The 25802-nt window shown below is 40.7% G+C and overlaps 2 protein-coding genes across 3 annotated transcripts in view; both read right to left on the reverse strand.

Annotated features, from left to right (window-relative positions):
• The window catches only part of LOC115754607 (coatomer subunit alpha-2), a 496428-nt gene extending 470840 nt beyond the window's left edge, over positions 1–25588 (reverse strand). The window contains exon 1 of the mRNA XM_048278975.1: positions 25368–25588. The gene's annotated coding sequence lies outside the window, so the exon portion shown is untranslated. The remainder of the gene's footprint in view (positions 1–25367) is intronic.
• On the reverse strand, positions 18809–25499 carry LOC115742013 (coatomer subunit alpha-2). 2 transcript variants are annotated; one of them, XM_030676076.2, is made up of 4 exons: positions 25349–25499; positions 24843–25077; positions 22588–23082; positions 18809–22213 (listed from the first exon to the last, which is right to left on the reverse strand). In XM_030676076.2, the coding sequence occupies exons 2-4, from the start codon at positions 25048–25050 to the stop codon at positions 19263–19265; spliced, it is 3654 nt and encodes a 1217-aa protein (XP_030531936.2). In that variant the 5' UTR covers positions 25051–25077; positions 25349–25499; the 3' UTR covers positions 18809–19262. The 2 variants fall into 2 exon arrangements, with proteins under 2 accessions (XP_030531936.2, XP_048134933.1); XM_048278976.1 differs by having other exon boundaries at positions 24843–25136.
• Positions 25589–25802: the final 214 nt, after the last annotated feature.

Consider the following 25802-nt stretch of genomic DNA (forward strand, 5'->3'; position numbering starts at 1 on the left):
AGGGTAATCCTATACGCAACATCCGGAAATGAAATACAAGGCAAATAGATGTGATAAATTCTAAAGATGCCCCAAGTCTAGTCTAATCTGCATCAAAATCCTCATCCGATGACATCTCTACTAATCTAGGGAAATGTGAGGGATCCCCCTTGGTATCTTCCTCATCATCGGAGGAAATGACTATGACTCACTTTTTCTTAGGTGTCGTCTTGACCGCACGAGGCCATTTCATTAACTTCATGTCTAGCTTGTAGATTTTTTTTTTTCTAGTTGTGCTTGAACTCTAGCTTATGTGCACACTTGGTGTAATACCAATTTCTGGCTCAAATAATATTGCGCCAAGTAGAGCTCGTCCTATGAATGAATCGGATAACCGGAAAGAGTCTACATCCTTGGTATCATCACATTGGGGGGCCTTGCGTTCCCATGACAACATGTTGGGGACCTTGGACCGATTTGGAGAAACCATCTTTCTATCCTAGAAAATGGCTTTCGGACCAATCACTTAAATGATTTTTACTAAATAATGCATGGTATGCTCGTGATAATGCATGATATGTGCAAATTAAAATAAGGAATTAAAATTACAAACTCAAATTGAAAAGTCCTTACCAACCCATGATACTCTTTTTTTAATTTTTGGTTTTAGATATAACAATCTTCCAAGCATATGCGCATGAGACGAGTGAAGGGTTCAACTCTAGAAATCAAAAATGCCTTAGGTACGGACCTAAAAGGGTTTCCACTATTCGAATTGATGAGCCGCCCACAAGCGCAATCAAACAACAAGTGGGTAGGTTCATCAACCTCGGATAGTGAGTGGGATTTCGCCGGTGCAACTAACATTGAAGACAATGTCAAGCTCAGGTGTGTATTCATCCTAATTGACACCTACAACAAACATGGGAGCATCCTTGCTAGGAGCAGAAATGGATATGATAACCTTCTTGTCACCACCCTTAAGTCATATCGTACAATGACTTGAGAATGTGTAGAGTTTGTCATGACAAGAGGTAAAAAAGTTGTGTCCACTTCAAAAATACTGTCTAAAACCTACTTTTCTTCCGTTCGATGTCTACATTACATATGTGAATTTATTGTAATGTTATAATCATATATCTTAAGTAATTAAATATTAATAATTATATTATAAAATGAACTTCAAAAGAACAAAATTATAAATAAAATAAACTTTATATAAAAATGTAAAAAACATATGAAATTAAAAAAAATTAACCAATTGTACCCAGTAGTCATTCGGCACCTAAAGTGCCAAGCGGAGGGCCGTTCGGCACCCAAACTACCGAGCAGACCTCATGATGGCCCCCTCGGTAGTATGACTGCCGCATCAACTCTCGTTCGGCAATAAGACTACTGAGCAACACCTCGTCATTTGACAAAAACACAATCAAAGAAGGTAGTTTACTTGCTTAGCACAAGCACGTTGGTTGCAAGCTACCTTTTCTAACCATAAAAACACTCAGGAAAATTTTTTTTCAAATGTTGAACATACGAAAAGAAGATTCATTCAACCAAATACACATTATGTAGAATAACAAGTCTAAAACATTAGGCTAAGCACGGAAAGACCATAAAAATTAGGATGACACCAAAAGGTTTACTTTCATATTAACTATTTATAACCATTCATATTTACATAAGCATTCATGTATCAAGAGTTAACTTGGTCATACGGGGACGTCACAGCTTTGTTTTGGTATCAGAACCGACCCTCGACAGCATGTGGGCCGCAGTGGGCGCTCGCTGGTGTACGCGGTACACAGCAAGGACACCGTGCTCGACTCTGCGCTCAAAGAAAGAGAGAATGTGACATCCCAAACTTGGGAAGTATGAAGGGATGGACTAAGATCGCCTCGACGGTACTCAAGCAAGGCTAAGGTGCTTGTCCCCCGTCCCACATCACTTAGGGGGGAAGTCCTGGGCTAGTTTATAAGGATTTAGAGGCCTTTAACTTACATGAGGCCATTTTCTAGTTTGGGTACATGAAAAAACAAAACCATGAAGGTTGCAAAACCTAAAGTGGATAATATCGTGCAAGTGGGACCCCCGAGCATTATAAGTGGTATCAGAGCTAGGACCTAGGACCTGTGGATTATGGGCCCACCACGCTTTTGCTGCATTGGGGTTCTTGAACCGATGCGATACGCCGAGGCTATTGTCTCCTTTATGGGCGGTCTCTTATCGAGTGCCCTACCCGTTTGAGGAACTGGAATTCGCAGTTGGCGATCACATAATCTTGAATGATCTAGAAAGCGGACCATGGCGAGAGCATTCGTGCTATTCGTATATTGAATAAAGAAGATGGTAAAGGGTGTTCGATGGGGATGTGCATTGTAAAGGACTACTCGTCGATGGAGTGGAGTCAAATTGTAATTAAAGATTCGGGTACGGTTGAGAATATGATGGGCGCGTTTAAGAAGTTAAATGGTGATCCAAATAATGACATTGGTATATAAGTGGGTTGATTAGGAGTTTACTGGTCATGCAAGCGTGGGCGACTAGCTATCCAATGCAAGAGAATTAATGAGATGTTGCAATTATATTGAACTAGGCGTGATCATCTGCTCGCTTCTTATTTGTAACACACAAATTTACGTGAGACAAGGAAGACCTAACTACATCTATACATACATGTATGTCGTGGGATTAAGTAAGTTGGCTACCATCTTTTCCAATGGCATATGTGTAGTGCATGGAAGGGACTAAGTGGACAAGTGACAAGAACGAAAGACACTAATAATATTGCAAGGCCTTAATACAAGCAAAAGGGGACAAATGGCAGCTACAATTGATAATTAAGGGATAAATCACCCCATGGGCGACCAGCTAAGTTGGAGCATATCGCACAAGTGTCACATTTTCATAATCTTTTCCCTAAAACCATCTGCATGTTCGGCCAGCTATTTTTGGGTTCACTTTGGGCCACGATACTAATTTGAGAAAAGGAAACAACTCTGTTCCGTTTGGTAAAGGCAACGAGGGAGCAAACAAAAAGGGAACCGAATGGCAACTTCATCAAAAGTCCGCGCCACTCGATTGTTTGGGCAAGGAGTCCATTCGATTCTGTTTTGTAGTCTCGTTGGTGTATCCGGGTAGTGCAGATTAGGTCGTCGCGGAAAGGATTGTAATGACGATGTAAATTTAAGAAGGAATTGAGTGTGATTTTCGGAGGTAGGAACCGAAGAGTGATTACTTATCAAGTCGCAAACTTGTCATGGAAGTTTAATTTTGAAGGAGTGAGAGCTTGAAGGAAATGATCTGTGGTATGTAGAAATTTTAAATTCACAATGTGAGAGAAGGACATGCAAATGTGGGAGTTCCGAGGGCATGCGCCGTTGAGAACGGTAAAGGATTTATAAGACCTTCATTCATATTATTCCATGAGAATTGGGAGGGGATGGTCCACATAAATTTCATAAGTAAGACCATGTAAGTGATATAGGACACTAATAATGCTTCTTGGGATGTAGACCATATGTAGCCAACTCCACCTGGTTACTCCCTCTTCTAACACATGGTATATGCAGCAAATTAGAGTGAAGACTAGTGGAGGAGTTGTGGCAACCATAAAATTAGCCACCAAATCTCCATTGCATGCACAAGGACACATGTACAAGGAAAAGTCTTTCTCTTTCCCACTCTCCTTGTGATTCACGCCAAAGGTCTTAATGACGATGTAAATGCCTCCACATCTTCAATGCAAAAACAACAGTTGCCAACTACAAATCATGCATCACATAGTTCAACTCATACGGCCATAGTTATCGTGAAACCTAAGCAACTACTTTCTCGTGTTGCATTAAGACGCAGCCCAATCCTTTGTGCGACACATCACTATATACCACAAACCCTCTAGGTCTTGACGGTATTATTAATACTGGAGCAATAGTCAACTTCTTTTTGAGTTCCTAGAAACTTTATTCACACTTTCCAGCCCATTCAAACTTGACTCCCTTTCGTGTTAATTGAGTCAATGGGCCAGCTATCCGAGAGAATCCTTCTACAAATCTTCATTAGTATCTTGCCAATCCTAGAAAACTTCGTATGTCTATGACGGTTGTTGGCCGTGGCCAATTCATCATGGATTTTGTACAAGGATTACTAAGAACTTCGCAAGGTCATGATTCTATCTAGGTGATAATTGACCGTTTAACCAAATCAACTCATTTTTTGGCAGTACGAACGGACTATTCCCTGGAGAAACCGGCCAACTTATATGTTCAACGGATCATAAGATTACATGGAATACCGGTAGGCATCACTTCGGATAGAGATCCAAGGTTTACAGCAAAATTTTGGAAGAGTCTTCAGGATACTTTAGGAACTAAACTTCAGTTTAGCATAGCCTTCCATCCTCAAACAGACGGAAAATCAGAACGAGTCATCCAAATCCTAGAAGATATGCTAAGAGCCCGGGTTCTAGACTTTAAAGGCAACTAGGATGAAAGATTACATTTGGTGGAATTTGCTTATAACAATAGCTACCAACAAAGGATCGACATAACCTATTCGAAGCATTATATGGACGAAGATGTAGACCACCTATTTATTGGGATGAAGTTGGAGAGCGAAGAATAACGGGACTAGAGTTGGTACAAGTCACGACTGAAGCAATAGAAGTGGTGCGAGATAAACTCAAAACTACTCAGAATCGACAGAAAAGTTATACGGATAAACGCCACAGGCCACTTGAATTCACGGTTGGCGATCACGTATTCTTGAAGGCCTCTCCTATAAGGGGAATATCGAGATTCGGAAAATAGGGAAAGTTGAGCCCAAGGTATGTTGGACCTTTTGAGATTCTTGAGAAAGCAAGAGAAATGGCTTATTGAGTCACCTTACCACCGAAATTGTCTAATATACATGATGTATTTCATGTATCCATGCTAAGGAAATACCGACCCGATCCTAACCATGTGTTAAGTTATGAAACAATAGAAGTGGATGACAAAGTCAAGTATGTAGAAAAGCATGTACGAGTTATGGATCGCAAGGAGCAAGTTTTGAGGAAGAGAGTCATTCCGTTGGTAAAAGTATTGTGGCAACATCATAGTGTGGAGGAGGCTACTTGGAAACTTGAAGAATCAATGCGACAATTGTACCCTCATCTATTCGAAAACTAAACTAAGCTATAAATTTCGAGGATGAAATTTCGTAAAGTGGGGGGAAACCGTAACATCCCATTTTTAATAATTCCGGTCAAGGAAGATCGAAACGGATTGAAAAGAAGATTCATGGCGAGAGGATTCATACTATTCGTATATTGAATAAAGAAGATGGTAAAGGGTATCCAATGGGCATGTGCATTGTAAAGGACTACTTGTCGATGGAGTGAAGTCAAATTGTAATTAAAGATTCGGGTACGGTCGAGTATATGATGGGCATGTTTAAGAAGTTAAATGGTGACCCAAATAATGACATTGGTATATAACTAGGTCAATTGGGAGTTTACCGGTCATGCGAGCGTGGGCAACCAGCCATCCTATGTAAGAGAATTAATGAGATGTTGCCATTATATTGAACTAGGCGTGATCACTTGCTCACTTCTTATTTGTAACACATAAATATCTGTAAGACATATATATACCGTGGGATTAAGTAAGTTGGCTGCCATCTTTTCCAATGGCATATGTGTAGCGCATGGAAGGGACTAAGCGGACAAGTGGCAAGAACGAAGGACACTAATATTATTGCAATGCCTTAATGCATGTAAAATGGGGATAAATGGTAGCTACAATTGATAATTAAGGAATAAATCACCCCATGGGCAACCAGCTAAGTTGGAGCATGCCGCACAAGTGTCACATTTACATAATCTTTTCCCTAAAACCATCTACATGTTCGGCCAGCTATTTTTGGGTTCATTTTAGGCCACGATACTAATTTGAGAAGAGGAAACAACTCTGTTCCTTTTGGTGAAGGCAACAAGGGAGCAAGCAAAAAGGGAACCGAAGGGCAACTTCATTAAAAGTCCACGCCACTCGATTGTCCGGGTAAGGAGTCCATTCGATTCTGTTTTATAGTCTCACCGGTGTGTATAGGTAGTGCAAATTAGGTTGTTTAGTTTAATGGGCTTGTGGTTTCGCATAGATAGATTGACCCGTCCACAAGTCGGGTTAATGGAATGCACATGCCTATCAACTAGGTTGAACTATAAGATATGCTCTCTATTTAGGGTACGGCTCAGCTTAGACTTGCAGAATGTCCGTTGGATTTGTAGGTTAAAATTTGATCGGTCGATTTTATCTTTAAGGACAGGAATTGGCAAAATATGTGAGCAAATTCTGGGAAGGGATGAATGATTGAGATTACATGAGAATTCCTAGAGGAACCGAAGGGTAATGGCGTCAACTTCGATCTAAGGGTTACGAGTGGTTCTGTTTATAGGCTTTAGCAGTGCAATTAGGCATATTGAGGGCTGAATTAATGTGATTCCAAGGCAATTTGGTGTGGTAGTTGGTACTGTATAGTTGGCAATATATGGTTTAAAGTGGCGACAAGATAAACAAGAGAAAAACGTTAAAACGGAAGGCTGAATGTTGTGCTTTTTAGAGCTAAATAACGGTCTTAAAGGTTGAGAAGATTAACTCTTGCTGGTCTATAGACTTTGCTTGTAATCTCAATATCTGAAGTGACCTTAACGCCTTTCAATGATGTGTTGAACCGACGGCCCGAGAATTTGTGACAAAAAGGGAACCTTCAATTCACTTCATTAGAGAGATCAATGTTGGTACTTGTTATGACCGTTGCATTCATAGCATTTGGCACTTCATGGCACAAGTACTTGATCGATTGGTATCCCCGGAAGGGGAATAAGATACTCTAAATTTGTTCGGGGAATGTCGTGAAACTATGATACCATGAGCTGTGTGCGGGGGATACTAGGGCCCTGTGATTACATAAGCATTAAAGTTGTACCATCTTATATTTGAGTTGATCTCTAGTCATCGGCTGCAAGCTACATTTGGGTTCATAAGCATAGTTATATGTGTCACTTTTGCATTCATTTAACATGCCTTTGCACTGAAACTAATGATGTGATCTTGCTTGTGAAATGAGGATTATGTTGAACCTTCATTCCGTATTATTCACCATACAATGCTTGATAGGTTATCTTGCGACTAAAGTACCAAGACCTAAGACGACGGGGTTTGAATGCATTCCTTGCTAAGCTTGTGAGTTCACCCTTGTGTTTTTCCTCTCTTTTTTCGGATCGGTAGATATGGCAGCTCCCCCTGCAAGTCGTTTTGGAGTCCCTATAGATTATGAGGTCAACCATTATGATATGTTTCACCTAAATATGCCGTACCTTCAGCTTGTAGTGTATGAGTTCACCTTATGGGTGGATGAAGGATTTGTGACCGGAGTAGGGCCCTATAGGTTCCATGCTGTGTATTTACCAGTAGGAGGACAACTAATCAATCCTTTCCCATAATATGCCTTAGACGTTGCCGATGAGCCGATCAACCTAGAGAATGTGGGACAAAGAGACGACTCTTCCGAGGAGGACACTTCACATGACGACTAGTCTTCTTCAACAAGGGAGGAAGATGGAGTACTGGAATTTTTGGAGCTTGGCGAATAGCAAATAAACAAGGAGTAGTTATCGAACCTCCCAATACCATCAAGTTAACTCTCGACACGTGAATGCTTATGTAAATATGAATGGTTATAAATAGTTAATATGAAAGTAGACCTTTTGGTGTCATCCTAAGTTTTATGGTCTTTCCGCGCTAAGCCTAACATTTTAGACTTGTTGTTCTGTATAATGTGTATTTGGTTGAATGAATCTTCTTTTCGTATGTTCAACATATGCGTGTAAATCCTCTAGGACCTATAAAAGAGATATAACCGAATAGATGTGGTGACCTGGGACACCACAGCTCTATTTTAGTATAATGAATGCATTCAAACCCCGTCGTCTTAGGTCTTGGTACTTTAGTCGCAAGATAACTTATCAAGCAATAACAATTCCCTTGTTAAAGAAGACTAGTCATCCTGTGAAGTGTCCTCCTCAAAAGAGTTGTCTCCTTATCCTACATTCTCTAGGTTGATTGGCTCGTCGGCGGCGTCTAAAGCATAGTGTGGAAAAGGACTGACCAGTTATCCTCCTACTGGTAAATACATGACATGGAACCTATAAGGCACTACTCCGGTCACAAATCCTTCATCCACCCATAAGGTGAACTCATACACTACAAGCTAAAGGTACGGCATATCTAGGTGAATCATATCATAATGGTTGACCTCATAATTTATAGGGAATCCAAAACGACCCGTAGGGGGAGCCGCCATATCTACCGATCTAAAAAAAAAAAAAAGGGGAAAAATACAAGGGTGAGCTCACAAGCTCAGCAAGGAATGCATTCAAACCCCGTCATCTGAGGGCTTGGTACGTTAGTCGCAAGATAACCTATCAAACATTGTATGGCGAATAATACGAAATGAAGGTTCAACATAATCTTCATTTCACAAGCAATATCACGTCATTAGTTTTAGTGCAAATGCATGTCAAATGAATGCAAAAGTGACACACATAATGATGCTTATGACTCCGAATGTAGCCTACAGCCGATGACTAGAGATCGACTCAAATATAAAATGGTACAAGTTCAATGCTTATGTGATCACGGGGCCCCGGTATCCCCCGCACACAGCTCGGGGCATCACAATTTCATGGCATTCCCCGCACACAATTCAAAGTATCTTATTCCCCTTTTGGTAATACCAATGATCAAGTACTCGTGCTATGACATGCCAAATGCTATGAATGCAACAGCCACAACAAGTACCGGTATTGATCTCTCTAATAAAGTGAATCGAAGGTTCTCTTTTTGTCACAAATCCTCAGGCCATCGGTTCAACACATCATTGAAAGGCGTTAAGGTCACTTCAAATATTAAGACAATAAGCAAAGTCTATAGACCAGCAAGAGTTAATCTTCTCAACCTTTAAGACCGTTATTCAGCTCCAAAAAGCACAACATTCAACCTGTCGTTTCAACATTTTTCTCTTGTTCATCTTGCCGCCACTTCAAACCATATATAGCCAACTATACAATACCAACTACCACACCAAATCGCCCTAGAATCACATTAATTCGACCCTCAATATGCCTAATTGCACCGCTAAGGCCTATAAACAGAACCACTCCTAACCCTTAGACCGAAGCCAATGCCATTACCCTTCGATTCCTCCGGGAACTCTCATGTAATCTCAATCATTCATCCCTTACTTCCCGGAATTCCCTCACATATTTTGCCAATTCTCGTCCTTAAAGACAAAATCGACCAATCAAATTTTAACCTACAAATTGAAGATGACTAGTCGTCTTGTGAAGTGATTACGATCAACTATCATTCCGTACATCTCTCAACTCCGAAACACTTCTCTATATGGAAGAAGCCTTATGGATCGGATCGGGTGGACATGTCAATCGAGCTAAGCGAAACCACAAGCCCATTAAACTAAACAACCTAATCTGCACTACCCGGATACACCAGCGAAACTATGAAACAGAATCGAATGGACTCCTTGCCCGAACAATCAAGTGGCGTGGACTTTTGATGAAGTTGCCCTGCAATTCCCTTTTTGCTTCCTCCCTCATTGCCTTCACCAAATGGAACAAAGTTGTTTCCTCTTCTCAAATAAGTATTGAGGCCCAAAATGTATCCAAAAATAGCAGGCCGAACATGCGGATAGTTTTAGGGAAAAGATTATGAAAATGTGACACTTGTGCGACATGCTCCAACTTAGCTGGTCGCCCATGGGGTGATTTATCCCTTAATTATCAATTGTAGCTGCCATTTGTCCCCTTTTGCATGCATTAAGGCCTTGCAATATTATTAGTGTCCTTCGTTCTTGCCACTTGTCCGCTTAGTCCCTTCCATGCGCTACACATATGCCATTAGAAAAGATAGCAGGCAACTTACTTAATCCTACGGCATACATATATGTATAGATGTAGTTAGGTCTTCCTTGTCTCACATATATTTATGTGTTACAAATAAGAAGCAAGCAGATGATCACGCCTAGTTCAATATAATGGCGACATCTCATTAATTACGATGGCTGGTCACCCACGCTCGCATGACCCGCAAACTCCCAATTGACCCACTTATATACCAATGTCATTATTTGGATCACCATTTAACTTCTTAAACGTGCCCATCATATACTCAACCGTACCCGAATCTTTAATTACAATTCGACTCCACTCCATCGACGAGTAGGCCTTTACAATGCGGATCGAACACTATCGCACCTTATCACTCTAGGTAAACCTACGCTCCGATATCGATCTCTCCCCCCCCCTCTCTCTCTCTCTCTCTCTCTCTCTCTCTCTCTCTCTCTCTCTAAAAAGAAGTTCAAAACCCTATATAAATTTCAGCACACCCATGGAATGGGCTTAGCCGAATTTCTCTTTCAATTATGGGTTTATTCGCACAATTTTAGGCTCTCATTAGGCTTTTTCCAATTAAATATGCATTTAAATCAAGCCTTTTCCAAATTAATCATTTACATAGGCTGAATTAAGCTCAAAACAAGCTTAATAGCCTTGAGAATTTTGGCACACCATCCCTCATATTGTCGAAAATCTGATGATGGGCTTATAGTCCAAATCGCCGTTCAATTTAAGCTTATTCTAGCATCGCCGATACAAATGAATGTAAATACAAAGAATGAATGTTAAAAATAAATATTAAAAATGATTTGATTATTTTTGGCAAGAACTAAAATTAGTTCTTATTTTCTATGCGAAAATAATGACTAAAAAGATTAGTTAAAATTTAGGTATCAATAAGACCATGCTTTACGGTTTGTCAAGTTCAACGGAACAAATGATATGTGTAATACATGTTTAACCTCAAGCCATATTACGTATCATTCACTTTCCAAAATATCAGTTCCCTAATGTAAACTGAACAATCTAATACCATGAGCGACCAACTCATCATAAAAACATTAATGACCTCTGATTCACACTAACCTCTCTTTCTTGGTCGTTGTTAATATCAAGAGCAACTTCACACAATTCAAAAAGTCCATCGTCTAATATCAATAATTAAACCTCAAGGCACAAATTCAAATCCAAGCCTAACACTTCACATTCGTTGTTCACTTCCTTGCAAACTTTACATGACAATTCAAGGCCTTTTAGTAGAGATCAATATCTAAAACCATCAATATCCCAATAGGATTCAGTCCTATAATCTACAAACGTTAGTCATCCATCATAATTCCATATCCAAAACCAGTCATACAAGGCTAACCACCAAGCCACAACATTCAAGCCTAGAAGTAAACCTCAATTAGCCTCACTTACCCGTAGGGTTGATTTTCACCATCCGACTTACCATCTAATACGCTTGTTGATTGCCTTGCTATAATCTCAAAACACAAAAATCGTCAATTCCTCAAGCAGTGATCAATAAACTTCTTATAGAATAACTAGCATGAGCTACTACTAATCCCGAACAAACACAAATTACAAGCACTAGTAAATTTTTCTCATGTACGTGCCTACCTAATGCTTCATCCACTAGCGCACCATATCACTCCATTGACCCGCTCCGATGCCACTCTATGACGACCCAAGCCTTGCCACCCGCTTAACCCGCTTATTAACTACGCGCTCCTACTTTAATCTAATATTATATATAGAGTCGCATGCGGAAACTTAATAAACCGAAAAGAAACAGTGGCCATACGAAACACAAGTGCATGAAAATAAACAGTAGGCAAGCTTAATAGGGTATGGCCTCGTTAGGGTTTCACTATATTGTAACCTAATACGTATATAATCAACTTTACAACTAGTTCTTCACAACAGTTCAAAGCATTACTAGGAGACTACACGAAATATCTGCTCCCGATCCACCAAAGTAATTTCCGTCCATGGTTTTCCACTTCCATGATCGCTCCTCCTTGCTAACTAGCTCATCTAAAAAAGGCTAATCCGACAAGGGTGAGCTACAAGCTTAGCAAATAGAGTACTAAACAGAACTACTAAATAATCCTTTTTTTTTATCGCAAGGTCACAAAGATCATTTAGGAATAACACTGGGGCAATCATAGGGCAGGACTGCATTAGTAATACATAAAGGAGATTAAAGCAAGACAGGATTAGATCGATATACTATTATCCAACGTCACAGCACACTAAATTTGTAGTCCAAGCAATGACCCACTATCCAGAGAACCCATGAATTCACCCTCATGAACTATGATCATAATTACCCCAAACAAATGATAATCTTCAACCGCCAGAACTCACGAGACTCCAACTCGTGTGCACTATTTTTCACTTCACATCTACATCGTCACAAACAAGCACATGGAGCACCACAACTGCTATAAGCTTCTAGGCCTATTCAATATCCGCACAGCAACACAACTTCCATAGCCACAATAATGACTACTGCTACACCCAAACTTCAGAGCTAGACCTTCTCCAGCCTGAAGTACACCATTTAACTAGTGGAAACCCCCAAGGAAACAAGAACTATCGAATATCCCCTCATGGGTTTCTCGGCTGCCGTTCCTCTACATTCCCACTCCAATTCAGCTCATCCTAGCGGCGACAACAATGATCAGTGTTCGAACAGTGCTTACCCATGTCCATAAGGACATAATATAGCCATTTATACCAACAAGTATTGCCATTCTCTAGGCCATACCAAAAGCTTTTCATTTTCGGCAATATGAGGAACCAATTTGTGCCAACTTACCCAATTTGCGAACATAAGCTAATCTAGTAATAGGAATTAGTAAACTACTCACCTTAGAATGACGCATGAAGAAACGGAGTCGAATGGCCATCCGGATGAGCTCGAACCAACATTTTCCTCCTTCGGTGCACCGCATGAGTTCAAGGCCAAGCGAGAAGGAGATGAGCGGTGTCGAGGGGTTGAGCACGAGGCCTAGAGCAGCTCGTGGACTGCCATCAATTCTTGGAGTCGCCAGCGCAAGGAGGAAGAGAGCGAGAGGGATTTCGTTCAGTCGTGTCGCCCGAAGAAAATGAAGAAGAAGAATGAGGATGAAGATGAACGGTGGCGTGGAGTTCTCCCACCAAATAAGAGAGAGAGAGAGAGAGAGAGAGAGAGAGAGAGAGAGAGAGAGAGAGGAGGTGCCTTGAGCGAGGGGAGGTGGTAGATTATGGGCGAAGATGGGAGGGAGTAATGAGGTGTCGTCCATGGGGAAAAGACAGGGTGAGTGGTGTAAAAAGGGCAGGTGGCGTGAGGGGGGTTTAATTCAAAGGGAGATGCTAGCCTAACAGTTTAATAATACTGTCATTATTTTTTGCCTCATAATTTTTTAATTAATGAGTGCTTTATGCAAAACACGCGATAATGGTGTGTGAATTTATAGTCAAAAATAATTGACAGTCTTGTTAGACTGTCATGAAAGCAATTTTCTAATCCAAATGCTTCACAATTACCAATTACCCCCAAAACGATTTTATATTCTCACGCTCAAATAAAAATTCCACTAGGGGTCCAATGAAACCGCCTCATCCAAAATATATCATTAACCTCCAAAATTCCACCACGACCAACTATACTATCAAATTCAATTAGTCCTCCATGCCAAATATAATAATCCGCTCATAGCATGTTTATTTAACTATAATTCGAACTCGATAAATATTAGGAAAAGTACCATCAAAAATCTTAAATTATGCTCATTGCGACATATTTACTTTGAACTTTTTTTTGTGACATCAGAAATCCCAAACTATATCCATTGTGACACATTTATCCTAAACTTTTCTTTGTGACACTAAAAATCCTAAACCTATACCATTGTAACACATTTACCTTCTCGTTAAAAGTAAAAGTTAAAAATATGACGTGGATCTAAGGTGGTGTTGATATGGCACCACGCAAAAGTCACATCAGAAAAACATTAAAATTAAAAAAAGGAAAATCTGGAGTCATTATTCATCATCTTCAACCTCCGAGGTCCTCCGGCACTCGTTCGTCCGCTGCCTACTTCCGTTTGGATGAGCTAATGAGAGAGCTACTCACCTTCTCAACGCACTGTTCTCTTGTGAGCAACCCAATTGTCTCCTTCTTGAATGCGGTCTCGAGAATCTAAAATCCCCCAACATCGAACGATCACCAATTACATCGAAACGCAAGAAACGAGCTTCCCAAATTGCTCCATAGAGGAAAGAATAAAACCCTAGAAAGCAAAGGATGCGGTCCTCGGAAGTACCGGAGCCGAATTGGAGGAGGTCGGGCTGGTCCTTGCTGGAGCCGAATTGTAGGAGCTCCAGGAGCCTTCGGTTTTGCTCCTCGAGCGTCTCGCAGCACCACTTTAAGTACTCTCAATCTGCTTCAATTTTGTCCTTACTTTTCTTGTGTTTTGCCAAAGCTAGCTTCTGCAAAAGAGGGCCCAAAAAAAAACAAAAACAAAAACCCCAAACCTAGCGACAAAATTGACAACAATACTTCATTTCTTTTTGAATTGGACCTCGACGCTTGCGGCTACCATGACCAAGATATGATGAGTGTCGTCAGGCAAGGGAGCCACTGGAGGTCCAAACGGAAGTGGGTAGCGGATGGACGCCGAGGACCTTGGAGGTTGAAGATGATGAATAGTGTCTTCAAATTCTCCTTTTCTTCTTTTTAATGTTTTTCTTATGTGGCACTTGTGACGCCATATCAACGCCACCTTGGATTCATTTTAGATGCTTAACTACTATTTTTTACTAGAAGGTAAATGTGTCATAATGGTACAAGTTCAGGATTTTTAATATCACAATAAAAAAATTTAGGCTAAATGTGTCACAATGAGTATAGTTTGGGGTTTTTGACATCACAAAAAAATTTCAAAGTAAATGTGTCACAATGGACATAGTTTAGGATTTTTTATAGTATTTACCCTAAATATTATCCCGCTCGTTGTTTAAGCAGGTGAAAAAATCGGCTCGTTACAAAATATGTCAGTTTTCCTTGGTCTACCTCTGTGTATGCCCGTTACACGGCCACTTTATGGGTTAATGTGGGGCGTGTGCCCTTAGTAACATATCGATTTGTCGTGTGGTACTATAGACGTGGCGATCAACTGTTATGAACCTTGCGTTTTGCTGATGATGATAGTGGGAGTAGTGACAGCGATCCGGAGGAATATAGTGATCTAGAGGAGGCGTAGATGGCGTGCGTGTATGGATACACACACGTGTATCGTGTCTATATGTATCAGACACACTTTTGGTTTGTGATATGCCGCCTACTAGACGGGATTAGGAACCTTTTGAACGCCCTCTTCTCCAGGCGTAGGCTAGGTCACCCCCGGCTTAAGGGACGATAGTTTGTGTTTGGCTTTCGGTGACATATGTAAGGTGATCAATATGTAACTAACTCTTATTATGTGCAAATGAAATGAAGCACTATGATTATATATGATTTCCGTATTCCATCCTTTAGATTTGAATTTAATATAATGTTTGTCTTCCGCCTGCGCTAATCACATTGGAAATATAATCAAATGGAAGTATGAATTAAGGAAGTGGGGTGCCTAGGGTGCCATTGTTGTGTTTGCCACGTTTTGCATGTTGGAATAAGGATCAATCGATGAGTTGGGAGTTGAGCTTGCAAATTGACCGATAAAGCTTGATGCTCCCGCATCAATTGGTACTTTGAGAAATTTCGTACCATAAGTTGCGTAGATTGGTATTTGAGAAAGTTCGTACCAAAAGTTATTTGAATTGCTACTTAGCAAAGTTCGCATCAAGTCCGTACAAAAAGTTGTTAGAGTTGGTACTTGGAAAAGTTAGCACCAATTTTGCACCAAACGTTGTGTGAAATGGTACTGGGTAAAGTTCAAAGTTGTTGGAATTAGTACTTGAGAAAGTTCGCTCCAAACGTTGTTTGAATTGGTGCTTAGGAAAGTTCGTGCTAAGTTCACACCAAAAGATAACGGCAGAAGGCAGTTGACGAGACTCAGGAGGAGTCTGATATGATGAGATTGACGAAGGAAGTCAGGGCCAATCAAGAAGAACCGAAGGAGGAGGTTTAGGCTTTGAAGGATGGAATGGCCACCCTGAAGGAAGGATTTCGCAACTACCTGATCAGACTTGATCAAAAACTCCACCCTCTGAAGTGCTATGATCCTGTCAAAGCTAGCTTCGATCCCTCATTCGTTACCCACAACCCTTCATCATCAAAATGAAAGGTCATTTATGCTAATCAACCCTGTTTGAACATATTTTTGGAGTTTTCTATTTTTTTTTTTTGGTGTTTGAATGTTGTTGACGTTTTGGGATTCGGACCTATCTGCAGTGTTGACATTAAAAAGTTGTTGGTTTTGAACTTTCATTAACATTTTGTCGGGCTTTATTTTTTCTTTGTTGTGATGCAGACAAAGAGGAGGATAAATTATGCAGATATATGTTGATACATATTGCTGGCATTATGCGACTGAACTGCTTATATATACGCAACTCTTGAATATAAGATGAAAGTACAGGATGCTGATATTGATACAGGATAGTTGTTGTAACCTGATGTTGATCTTACTTGCAGGATAATACTAGAGTATACTCAGAACAGAGTTGGACAGAATTTAAGAGATATGATCTGGTATATACCTGTTTAATTATATGCATCCGAATGACTTCTATAAGAAACTGCTCAAACGTTTATAGCAAATCTTTTTTCATTTTTTTTTTTATAGACAAAGTCTAACTCTTACTGATAAAACCTATAGTGGAGACTATATAGCAAAACTTGCTTGCTCATGCCCAAGTTTTACACTCAAATTGTTCCAAGCAATTTAAATTACTTCTGCAAAATTTTTATCAAATATATTTTGATATCTGCATTGATAGTTTTGTCACAATCAAAAAGGGAGAATTGATAAGAAAACTCCATATACTATTTTGAATCTGGATAAGATATCCCATGAGATTCAAATTCAGACATTTATGGCAGCGCTTGGATTTCTAATTGAAAAAATTGATCGATTATCAATCTAAAGGAATATCTATTCGAAAGATCCTAATTACGTGTGATAACTTGATTGATTAACAATCATTTAGGAAATAGATTTCTAATTGAAAAAATTGACTCGGATATGTTGATTTCAATGGCTAATAGATCTTCATGATAATCACCCAATGGTTAGCTTGGAGATTGACCCTATTGAAGATTGTCCAAACGGACAGATTGGATAGCAAGAAGTATTGAAGAAGATCAACCGACGCCGAAGAAATTAAGAAGCATCAAGAGTATCAAGCTAACTCATCCTAGAAAGTTCGGCATTCGTACGGCATTCGTACTGTTTTCAGAGTGTACTGAACAGTGTAATCTCTTGAGAAGTGTATCGGTTTTGTATTCTATGCTTAGGTGTAAGACATCTATCAAGCTTAGGTGTAAGCCGCACCAACTTTTGTTTTTATGACGAAGTCTTAAATCATTCATCTGATAAATTCTTTAAGTATGCATGATGCTTCCCAGTAAAGGCACGGTCCAATGAAAATTGAAAACCTATTCCACCCGTCACACCTACACCTAAGGTAGTATGTGGCTTCCCAACACTAACTAGGGCGTCAGAACCTAAGGCGTTAGGTGTCTAATTGACCTAGAATTTTCCTAAATTACTTTATTGTGCCTTTTGGTCCGATTTTTTTTAGTTTTGATCGGGAGTATTTTGGTATATATATCTTGAAACTAGGATTTGGGAAGAGCCTAAGAATCGAGGCACTACTGTCAGGTGAATCTGGATTCGAAAATTTGAGGTGGACATATATAATTATGGGTCCCCATGCAAAGGAGAAAAACGTGTGGAAGATATTAGTAGAGAAATCAAGAGATCTCTCCAAGTCTCAAGCCTCTCAACTTGCAAGAATCTTTCGAGGGTCAGACATTTGCAAAATTCATGAATGCGAAAAGAAAGAAACACACACACAAAAAAAAAAGTTTCCGAGCCCATTGTCTCATTCACAAAAACTTCGTTGGATAACATTTTCAAGCTCACTATCTATTGAAATTTATGCATCATAGACTATTTTATCGGCACATAACTAATCGAGGGTGGACTTTTGAGGTCTTTGACCTCGTGCTCTCGGATAATTGTGGACGGTGAAATGTCCATATCGTTTGATTATCCTTTCTCCAATTTAAAAGGAGACGTAATTTGATGATTGAGAGGAGGCTTGACAAGCTAGGTGACTATTGTATTTGATATTTGGACCGCTCGTTTGCTGCCTCTTGGCACATGGGGGCAGCCGCTTTGACCTCCCAAATGAGGTGGCAGAAGAACTGGCCAAATGGGTGGAGCGAAAGCTTAAGCGAAGGAAATTTTTCTTGGAAGGCATGTCATCGCAAACCTCAAATTGCTTAGTTGAACAACTAAGCAGATGCAAAATTTGGACCAAACAAATAAAAAACTAAGCAGATGCAAAATAAGTAGGATGATCCAGCATATGTGGCACGACCTTTTTTTTTTTTTTTTTTTTCCTCATTTGTGCAGCGCAACACAAAAGGCCGTACATTCATTTTCCGAAGAAACGAAAAGCCAGGATACACATTCACTATTCAATCCCTTGCGAGATCTAGTGACAAAAAAACATATGGTGCATCATAAAGAAAAATCCAATCGGTACATTATAGTATATACCACATTCACCAAACACCTACGAACACCACAAAAAATTCATATTCATGTTCATTCCTTTAATCCCACCAAAACCAGATGCTCCCGATCAAGAAAGCGAAGTCGCTTAGAAGAATTGCTCAGGGAAGAATGAATTGAAAAAACTAAACAAGACCAACAAAACAGTACTTCAAAGGAGGAACCTACAAATGGTATAATAAGATACACGGTGCGACAAAAGAAGAAACATAAATCCACGGAACTCTTCAAATGCTGCTCGCAATCATCACAAAGTCCTAGCAAATCTGCCAAGTGCATCTGCAGTCACTTGTATCAAAGTTGGCCACCCTAGTAGCACCATCAAAATTAGACAACGGCCTTGACACATTCGTATCTATAAACATCTACTCATTACAAAATTCTGAATTCAGTTATTACACCGGAAATCTAAACAGCTAAGTAAAGGAGAATCCAATGATGATGAACAAGAAACGAAGACGACACAACCAATTCATTCTTAGCTCTGACACTTCAGCATTTCTCAGCTCTTAACTGCTGCACACATAAACGAAATCAACAGCTGCAACTCTGATGCATGAGAAAAAAGGTTGGAAATTCTTCTTGCTTCACAGGAGAGATCATCGCACCTGAGATGGGGAGCACAGTAATCCTGAAGCATCTGCCCCAACCACAGCAAGATCACACACAGTACAAAGCTGTCCTTCCTGGCTTGGCACAAACCGGGAGCTACAGTATGGACAAGAGACATCCTTCTGCCCTCGGTATATAGGCACGTACGTTGCTCCACAGATCACAAATGGGTTTCTGAAATCGTAATTTAGCTCAGAAGCATCTATCATATTCCTCTCAGCAGCCTGCAGAACTTGCCTTGCTGTCCTTGCTTGGTTTTCAATGGTGGGATTGGTCTCCAGAAGCCGTCGAGCAAAGTTACCAGCGGTAGCAAGGTTTTTTGCCTTGTAGCAGACATTCATCGCATTCTGTAAGGCGAGCCGCAAGTGAGGCATTTGCAGATTGCAGTGAGTGAAGTAGGCCGCAAGTTCCTGCTGGCGAACTGGATTGTCCTTAATTTCTCTCCTCTTAAGCTCCATTTGCATACCTACGACATATTCTTTAACAATGATGATCAGCTCCTTGACTTCATCGACTTCCCTTCTTGATTCAACCACGACAAGTGGAATTGTGTGGAGAATACTCAGGAAAAGCCGAAGAGCCTCAGTGAATTTCCCAGCTGTGGTGGCACGATAACCAGCCTTAAGCTTCTCTTCCAATTGAGAGAAGTTGAACGCAAGTGCTGGCGGACCCCGGACATTTGGGCTAGCAGACTCACTCCAACCACGCTCGACAGCCAGTGATACCACTGAAGCAGAAGGAAATGCACGTAGATAGGTGTGGCTGCCAGTGTGGAGATCAAGGAACATAGACTGCAAAGGAGTAAAATTCCGAATTCCAAGTTGCCTACTCAACAACCTCATTGCAGTATCAAAATTACCAGCAGCCGCATGTTCAGCAGCAAGAGATGATCTTTGTGTCCATATTTGACTTACTGGCATGCCAGGAGTAGGGGCCACAAAAACCACGGAGCGAGCATTGACAGAAGCCCTTGGAGTTTCTGCCTCGGGAGGAAGCTCCAAATCTTCGAGATCCCAGCCTCCCTCCTCATTTTCTTCACCAACTTCACCATCCTCCATAATAGCTGTCACATCACCATTTGCTAAACCATTCACATCAACCATATCAAGCTCCTCTCCCCAATCACCTTCAGCCTCCTCTTCTTCTTCATCTGCAGTACCCTTGCCAACATTGTCCAGCCCACCTTCAAATATGCCTTTCATGACTCTCAAAAGAGGCCAATCACTACCACACATGACAGGCATTGGGGGCATCAGAAGGGAAGGTTGCTTCCTCTCTGGCAAAGATGGAAGCGAATCTCCCAATTCGACTTCCAATCTTTCAGCAACATCCTGCAGCCCATGAGCAGAAGCAGTAATATAGGCAAGAGGCAAGTGCCCAGCATTCTCTAATATCTTAATACGCTCTCGAACATCACCTAAATACAGAGCGTTATGAAATTGCCCCATGACATCATTCTTAACTTCAGCAATTTTCAACATTTTGTTCAGTTTGTCCATATTTCCAGTTATGAGATAGAGAAAAGAGAGCCTCTCAAAGTTCTTTGTTCTCTGATATGCATACTCAACAATTCCCGCATTGCCTTGACGAAGGGCCTCAACCCCCAATCTATACCAATGGTCCTTCTCATCAATTTCCTTAGCTGATGCAACTGCAATTTGAATGTTGCCACTCTCTAGAGCCAAATTGAACCGTGTCCTCTCATCCTTAACAAAATGAAGAGCCACTTCAGGAAACCCCTTTTGCTGCAGATATGCAATCATAGCCTGTCCACAAAGCTGAGAGTTCCTTATCATGCTCATAACATGATCATATCTCTTCTTCAGGAGAGATAACTTGAACATATACTCTGTGGAATCGATAACTATAGCTCTATTCTTTCCATCACGATCCAAACAAAAGATGGTATTCCCTGCAACCTTCGTGATGTAGATAGGGACATCAAGAGTTCGAATTATTCCATTATCACCATTAGGGAGGCAGTACTTAATGTGGTTCAGTGTAGTGTAGATGAATACTCCATTGTCGTCCCAGGCTCCACTCTTTACACGAATGGTCTCATGGAGAGTGCATTGGTGGAGAAGCTTCTTGCCAGCAATAACAATTGCATGTTTGCTGAGCAAGGCAACACTTTCCATGTCATTTGACCAGACAACGTATTTGATAAAAGGGGTCTGCAGATCACCAAGAACCAACCTCTGCTGGAGATCAAATATATAAACTCTGTCTTCTGACCTACACAGCAAGTTACCAGTTCCAGCATAAAAGATTGCATCTGCAGGAAAAGGAAGCCCACTTTTCTTCACAATCTCATTTTTTAGATTCTTGACCAATACTTGATTACTACTTTTGTCAAGCACTGCAAACCTATTCCGAGCCACAAAAACAGCAGATCCTCCAGCACCTCTCTTTGCCTCTTGAACACCATCACCCCTACTGGCAGTGTCTTTCGCGATGACATACAGTTCATAAGATCCTCCATCAACATCAGAGCAAATAAGAACAGCATTTTCTGTAGGACTATAAGAGAGCGTCTTTGGACATTGGTTGAGGCCAGTAGATCCAGGGCGTCGAATAGGAATAACCTGTGTGTCCCTTTGACTAGAAAACTCATAACAGCGCAAGAAACGTTCTTTGGTGTAAAAAATAAGATCACTGCTCACAGCAAAGGCAGGTCGCTCTCTCTCCAGCTTGAACACTATCATGCCACTGTCATGACCAGCTGCCAAAAGATTCATTTCGGGGTGAGAAGCAAGTATCCAGAAACGGTCATGCTCACGTCGAAAAGTTTGAATTCCAGTTCGCTTTGTTGCATCCCAAACGCGAATACTTTTGTCTTCTGAATTGGATACAATTATGTCTTGCTTTGCATGGAACATAACACAGGACACGTTGTTCATGTGCCCTCTGAGAGTGTCCACTTCCCAAGCCTTGGTATCTGCAGGCAAACATGTATACCACTTCAGTGAATCAATCAAGTCTTGTCATTTATAAATTATGGAACATCAAGATGCTTCTAACAAATTGCAAGCAACGAAAATAATGGCGCAGTCACAAATTAGGTGCATTCTGGATTAGCTTTTGGCTTTTATAACTCCTAAAGTGTGAAACCAGAGTTCATTATGTGTTGTAAACCTCAAATCTTTTAACCTCTAAATATTAACATTCAAACTCTCCTCCAATCAAAATTTTACATAACTTTTCCATTTTTTCTTGGGGGAAGGAAGCAAAAAAGGAGCCAAACCAAGCACCTCATTCATACTACTTTACAAAGAACTTTAAAAAAGAAACCAATGTCTTAGGACCAAATACCATTCATGCGCCATAACTTTACTTGGCGATCATCTGCTCCAGAGACAATCAGCGGCAGGGTGTGATGAAATGCAGCCCAATTGACTCCTCGGTCATGGCCTTCCAAGACATACTTGACAACAGCATCCACACCACCAAATAAGTCTGTATTCATCTGACTCAGCCGCAGTAAGTCATCACCTGGGGAGGCTGTCTTCTTTTTTAAGGCAGTTATATCCCACACACGAATAGTTTGATCGAGGGAAGCTGAGACGACAAGGTCCTCTTTTGGGTGGAATGAAGCACACATGACATAATGATTGTGACCTGTCAAGACAGAAATGCAAGTGCGAGACTGCCAGTTCCATATGCGAATAGTCTGATCATCACTGGCACTCACTATCCATGGATGCTCATGATGGAACTGCACAGTACGGATGTAATCAAGATGTCCTAGAAGGGTAAAAAGACACCTGCATGTCTTATAGTTCCAAACTTTAATCTTGTAATCGTCTCCTGCGATGGCAAGAAATTTATATTGCTGTCATTATGTACACACATCATAGTTATTCAATAAAAAAGTGGTATACACCACAGTAACTATCCAAAGACATGTATTATACCACGTCAAATTTTCAAAAGACTCCAGTCCAGTGTAGTTAAGGATGAAAAGTGCATCTAAGGCCCTAGGACCCTAGAATAATGGAGAAGCACAAAAAGATGGATGGGTGGGTGGTATACTACAAGGACGTGAAAATAGGTTGAAAAGATACAAATCCCCAGGCTAAGACTATATCAAACAAAAGCGTAAATCATTAGGGAGGAAGATTACTAGTGTTAAGGAGCAGAATAGTGAGAAACTACAGAAGCAGTTTGCTCTAAAAGAACAAAACATGCTCTAGCCCAAAAATTAAAATTTCAACCCACCACAATGGGCTGAAAAAATGAATGGACGAGAGGGTATTTTTGAAATTTAAAACATTTTTGGGTTTCTGACAAGTTCAATTATGCTCTAGCCCAAAAATTAAAATTTCAACCCACCACAATGGGCTGAAAAAATGAATGGACGAGAGGGTATTTTTGAAAGTTAAAACATTTTTGGGTTTCTGAAGAGTTCAATTGCTTCAGTGCAAGAAGTGTGTGCCTTGCTAAATTAAGTTTGCCCTAGCTAGCTAGAAGCCAGGCAAGGCATTCCCTTGCCCCTCTGAACATCTTGGGTTTCTGAAAAGTTCAATTATGCTCTAGCCCAAAAATTAAAATTTCAACCCAACATAATGGGCTGAAAAAATGAATGGACGAGAGGGTATTTTTTAGAGTTTAACCAATTTTGGGTTTCTGAAATGTTCAATTGCTTCATTGCAAAAAGTGTGTGCATAAATTAAGTTTGCCATGGCTAGCTAGAAGCCAGGCAAGTCATTCCCTTGCCCCTCTGAACACCTGGGCCACAGCAATCTAGCATTTTGGACTACACTGATCAAATCTTCATTGAATGGAGAATCTACTCGGTAATATGTTAATAGAGGAAAAAGTCGCATTCCATAGGCAATCTCCTATCTAAGATCGCAAACCTACTACAATGCAGATGCTACAGCAAGAAAGTGATAAAATTTGGAGCGATCCACTGTTATCGGCTTCGGACCAGGACTTCAAAGAGGATTGATCACTCTTGAAAACGGGAAAAAACACAAGCACAAGAACACATTTGCCTCAAATTTAATTCATGGCACTTGATTGGCACTTGACAAGATTATCCAAAATGCCAAATGTTTCTCAAAAGGATATACATTCTGATTAAAGGGTTTGCTAGCCAAATGGTCACCAGGATCATACAGATATATTGTTTTACAGACAGCAAATGGTACTGCCATTTTAAATTGCCGAGAATCCAGGAAGAGAAATATCGATCCAAAATGGAAAATTGATGATGTTACATCTATTAAAGTCAATTTGATGAGAAAGCGGGAATGACAAATCCAATATATAATCTGCAATTACTTGATTTTGAAATTAGAGAGAAAGAGTCCCATCCTCCAAAGAGATGTAGTCAACCATGATCCCTGGGGTATACCAGATACCATTAAGTGAAATTCCCTCTCCTGTCTTTCCATGCATATATGTGATATCCCCACACAGCCAATCAACGATCACAAGGAACCGGAGATCAAAACTACTATGAGACACGAGAAATGAAAAAGCTTTTAACTTGCTCTGCAGTATGATTATCTTTCAGATGAACTTGGAACTGCAAAAAGGCAGCTAAAGGTAAAAATCAATACCTCCGGACACGAAAAGAGGTTGTGACTTGTGAAAATGCACCCCACGAACAGGGCCGTCATGCTCATCGAAACGATCAATCAGAGTCCCCATGCGGTAATCCCATAGCTGGATCACGCCACTGTGGAGGGACGCGAGTATCCACGGTCTCTTACTGTGGAAACTGAGCCCCTTCACCCGATTACTCTTTGTCTCAAACTTCGTCAACATCCTCTCCAATCACGCAAAGCTCCACCGCTACAGCACCGCAGTCACGCCAAAAAAAACCACTCCCAGTCACAACAGAGAAGAAAACGCTAAGCACAAACCAGATCAAATCAAACGCGACATAAATCGATGCAAGCCCTTGCTCAAACCACGCCACGTTTCTTGAGCTAAGCCGTTTTACGGGAGACAAAGAGTAGATGCAGAATTACGCGAAGCCTAATGAGCGGAACCCAAAGAGATCTAACCCCCACGGCAGCATTGGATTAGATAACGAGATTCACACGTTCTATATGAAACTTACCTCAGGGATCAGCAAACGTACAAACGAAGATCCGGGCAAATTCCAAAAACGGCACAATCACTAGATAAGCGTAAGCACGAGCGGGCGTCGATCGGTGTGCGCCCGGAGAGAAATTGATACAGAAGAAGAAGACGAAGAGACGGTGGAGATAGTTGGTGAAGCTGTGAGCTTCTGAGAGAGAGAGAGAGAGAGAGAGAGAGAGAGAGAGGGGTCTTCGCTTTTAGATCTGGTCTTGGGCGTCAGTATTAGAGAGCGCAAACAGAGAGGAAGAGGAGGGAATTTTGCAACTTATGGAGGGTAAAATGGAGAATCCATCGTGTTGGTCGCATTTTCAGTTTTTTTGTTTTTCTTTTTTTCTTTTGTCAAAGCATTTTCATCGTTGATATGCTTGAGAAGTTTCGAAAAATGATTCATTTCTCGGAAGACAATGGACTTTGTCTCAAATAAGAGCTTG

Source organism: Rhodamnia argentea, chromosome 5 (assembly GCF_020921035.1).
Source record: "Rhodamnia argentea isolate NSW1041297 chromosome 5, ASM2092103v1, whole genome shotgun sequence".
Classification (NCBI taxonomy): domain Eukaryota; kingdom Viridiplantae; phylum Streptophyta; class Magnoliopsida; order Myrtales; family Myrtaceae; genus Rhodamnia; species Rhodamnia argentea.

Coding starts and splice junctions, on each gene's coding strand:
- LOC115742013 (XM_030676076.2), bottom strand. CDS start 25,050: ATGTTGACGAAGTTTGAGACAAAGAGTAATCGGGTGAAGGGGCTCAGT. Junction 23,083..24,842: donor ACCTCTTTTCGTGTCCGGAG/GTATTGATTTTT, acceptor TTGCCATCGCAG/GAGACGATTACAAGATTAAA. Junction 22,214..22,587: donor AAAGTTATGGCGCATGAATG/GTATTTGGTCCT, acceptor GTTTGCCTGCAG/ATACCAAGGCTTGGGAAGTG.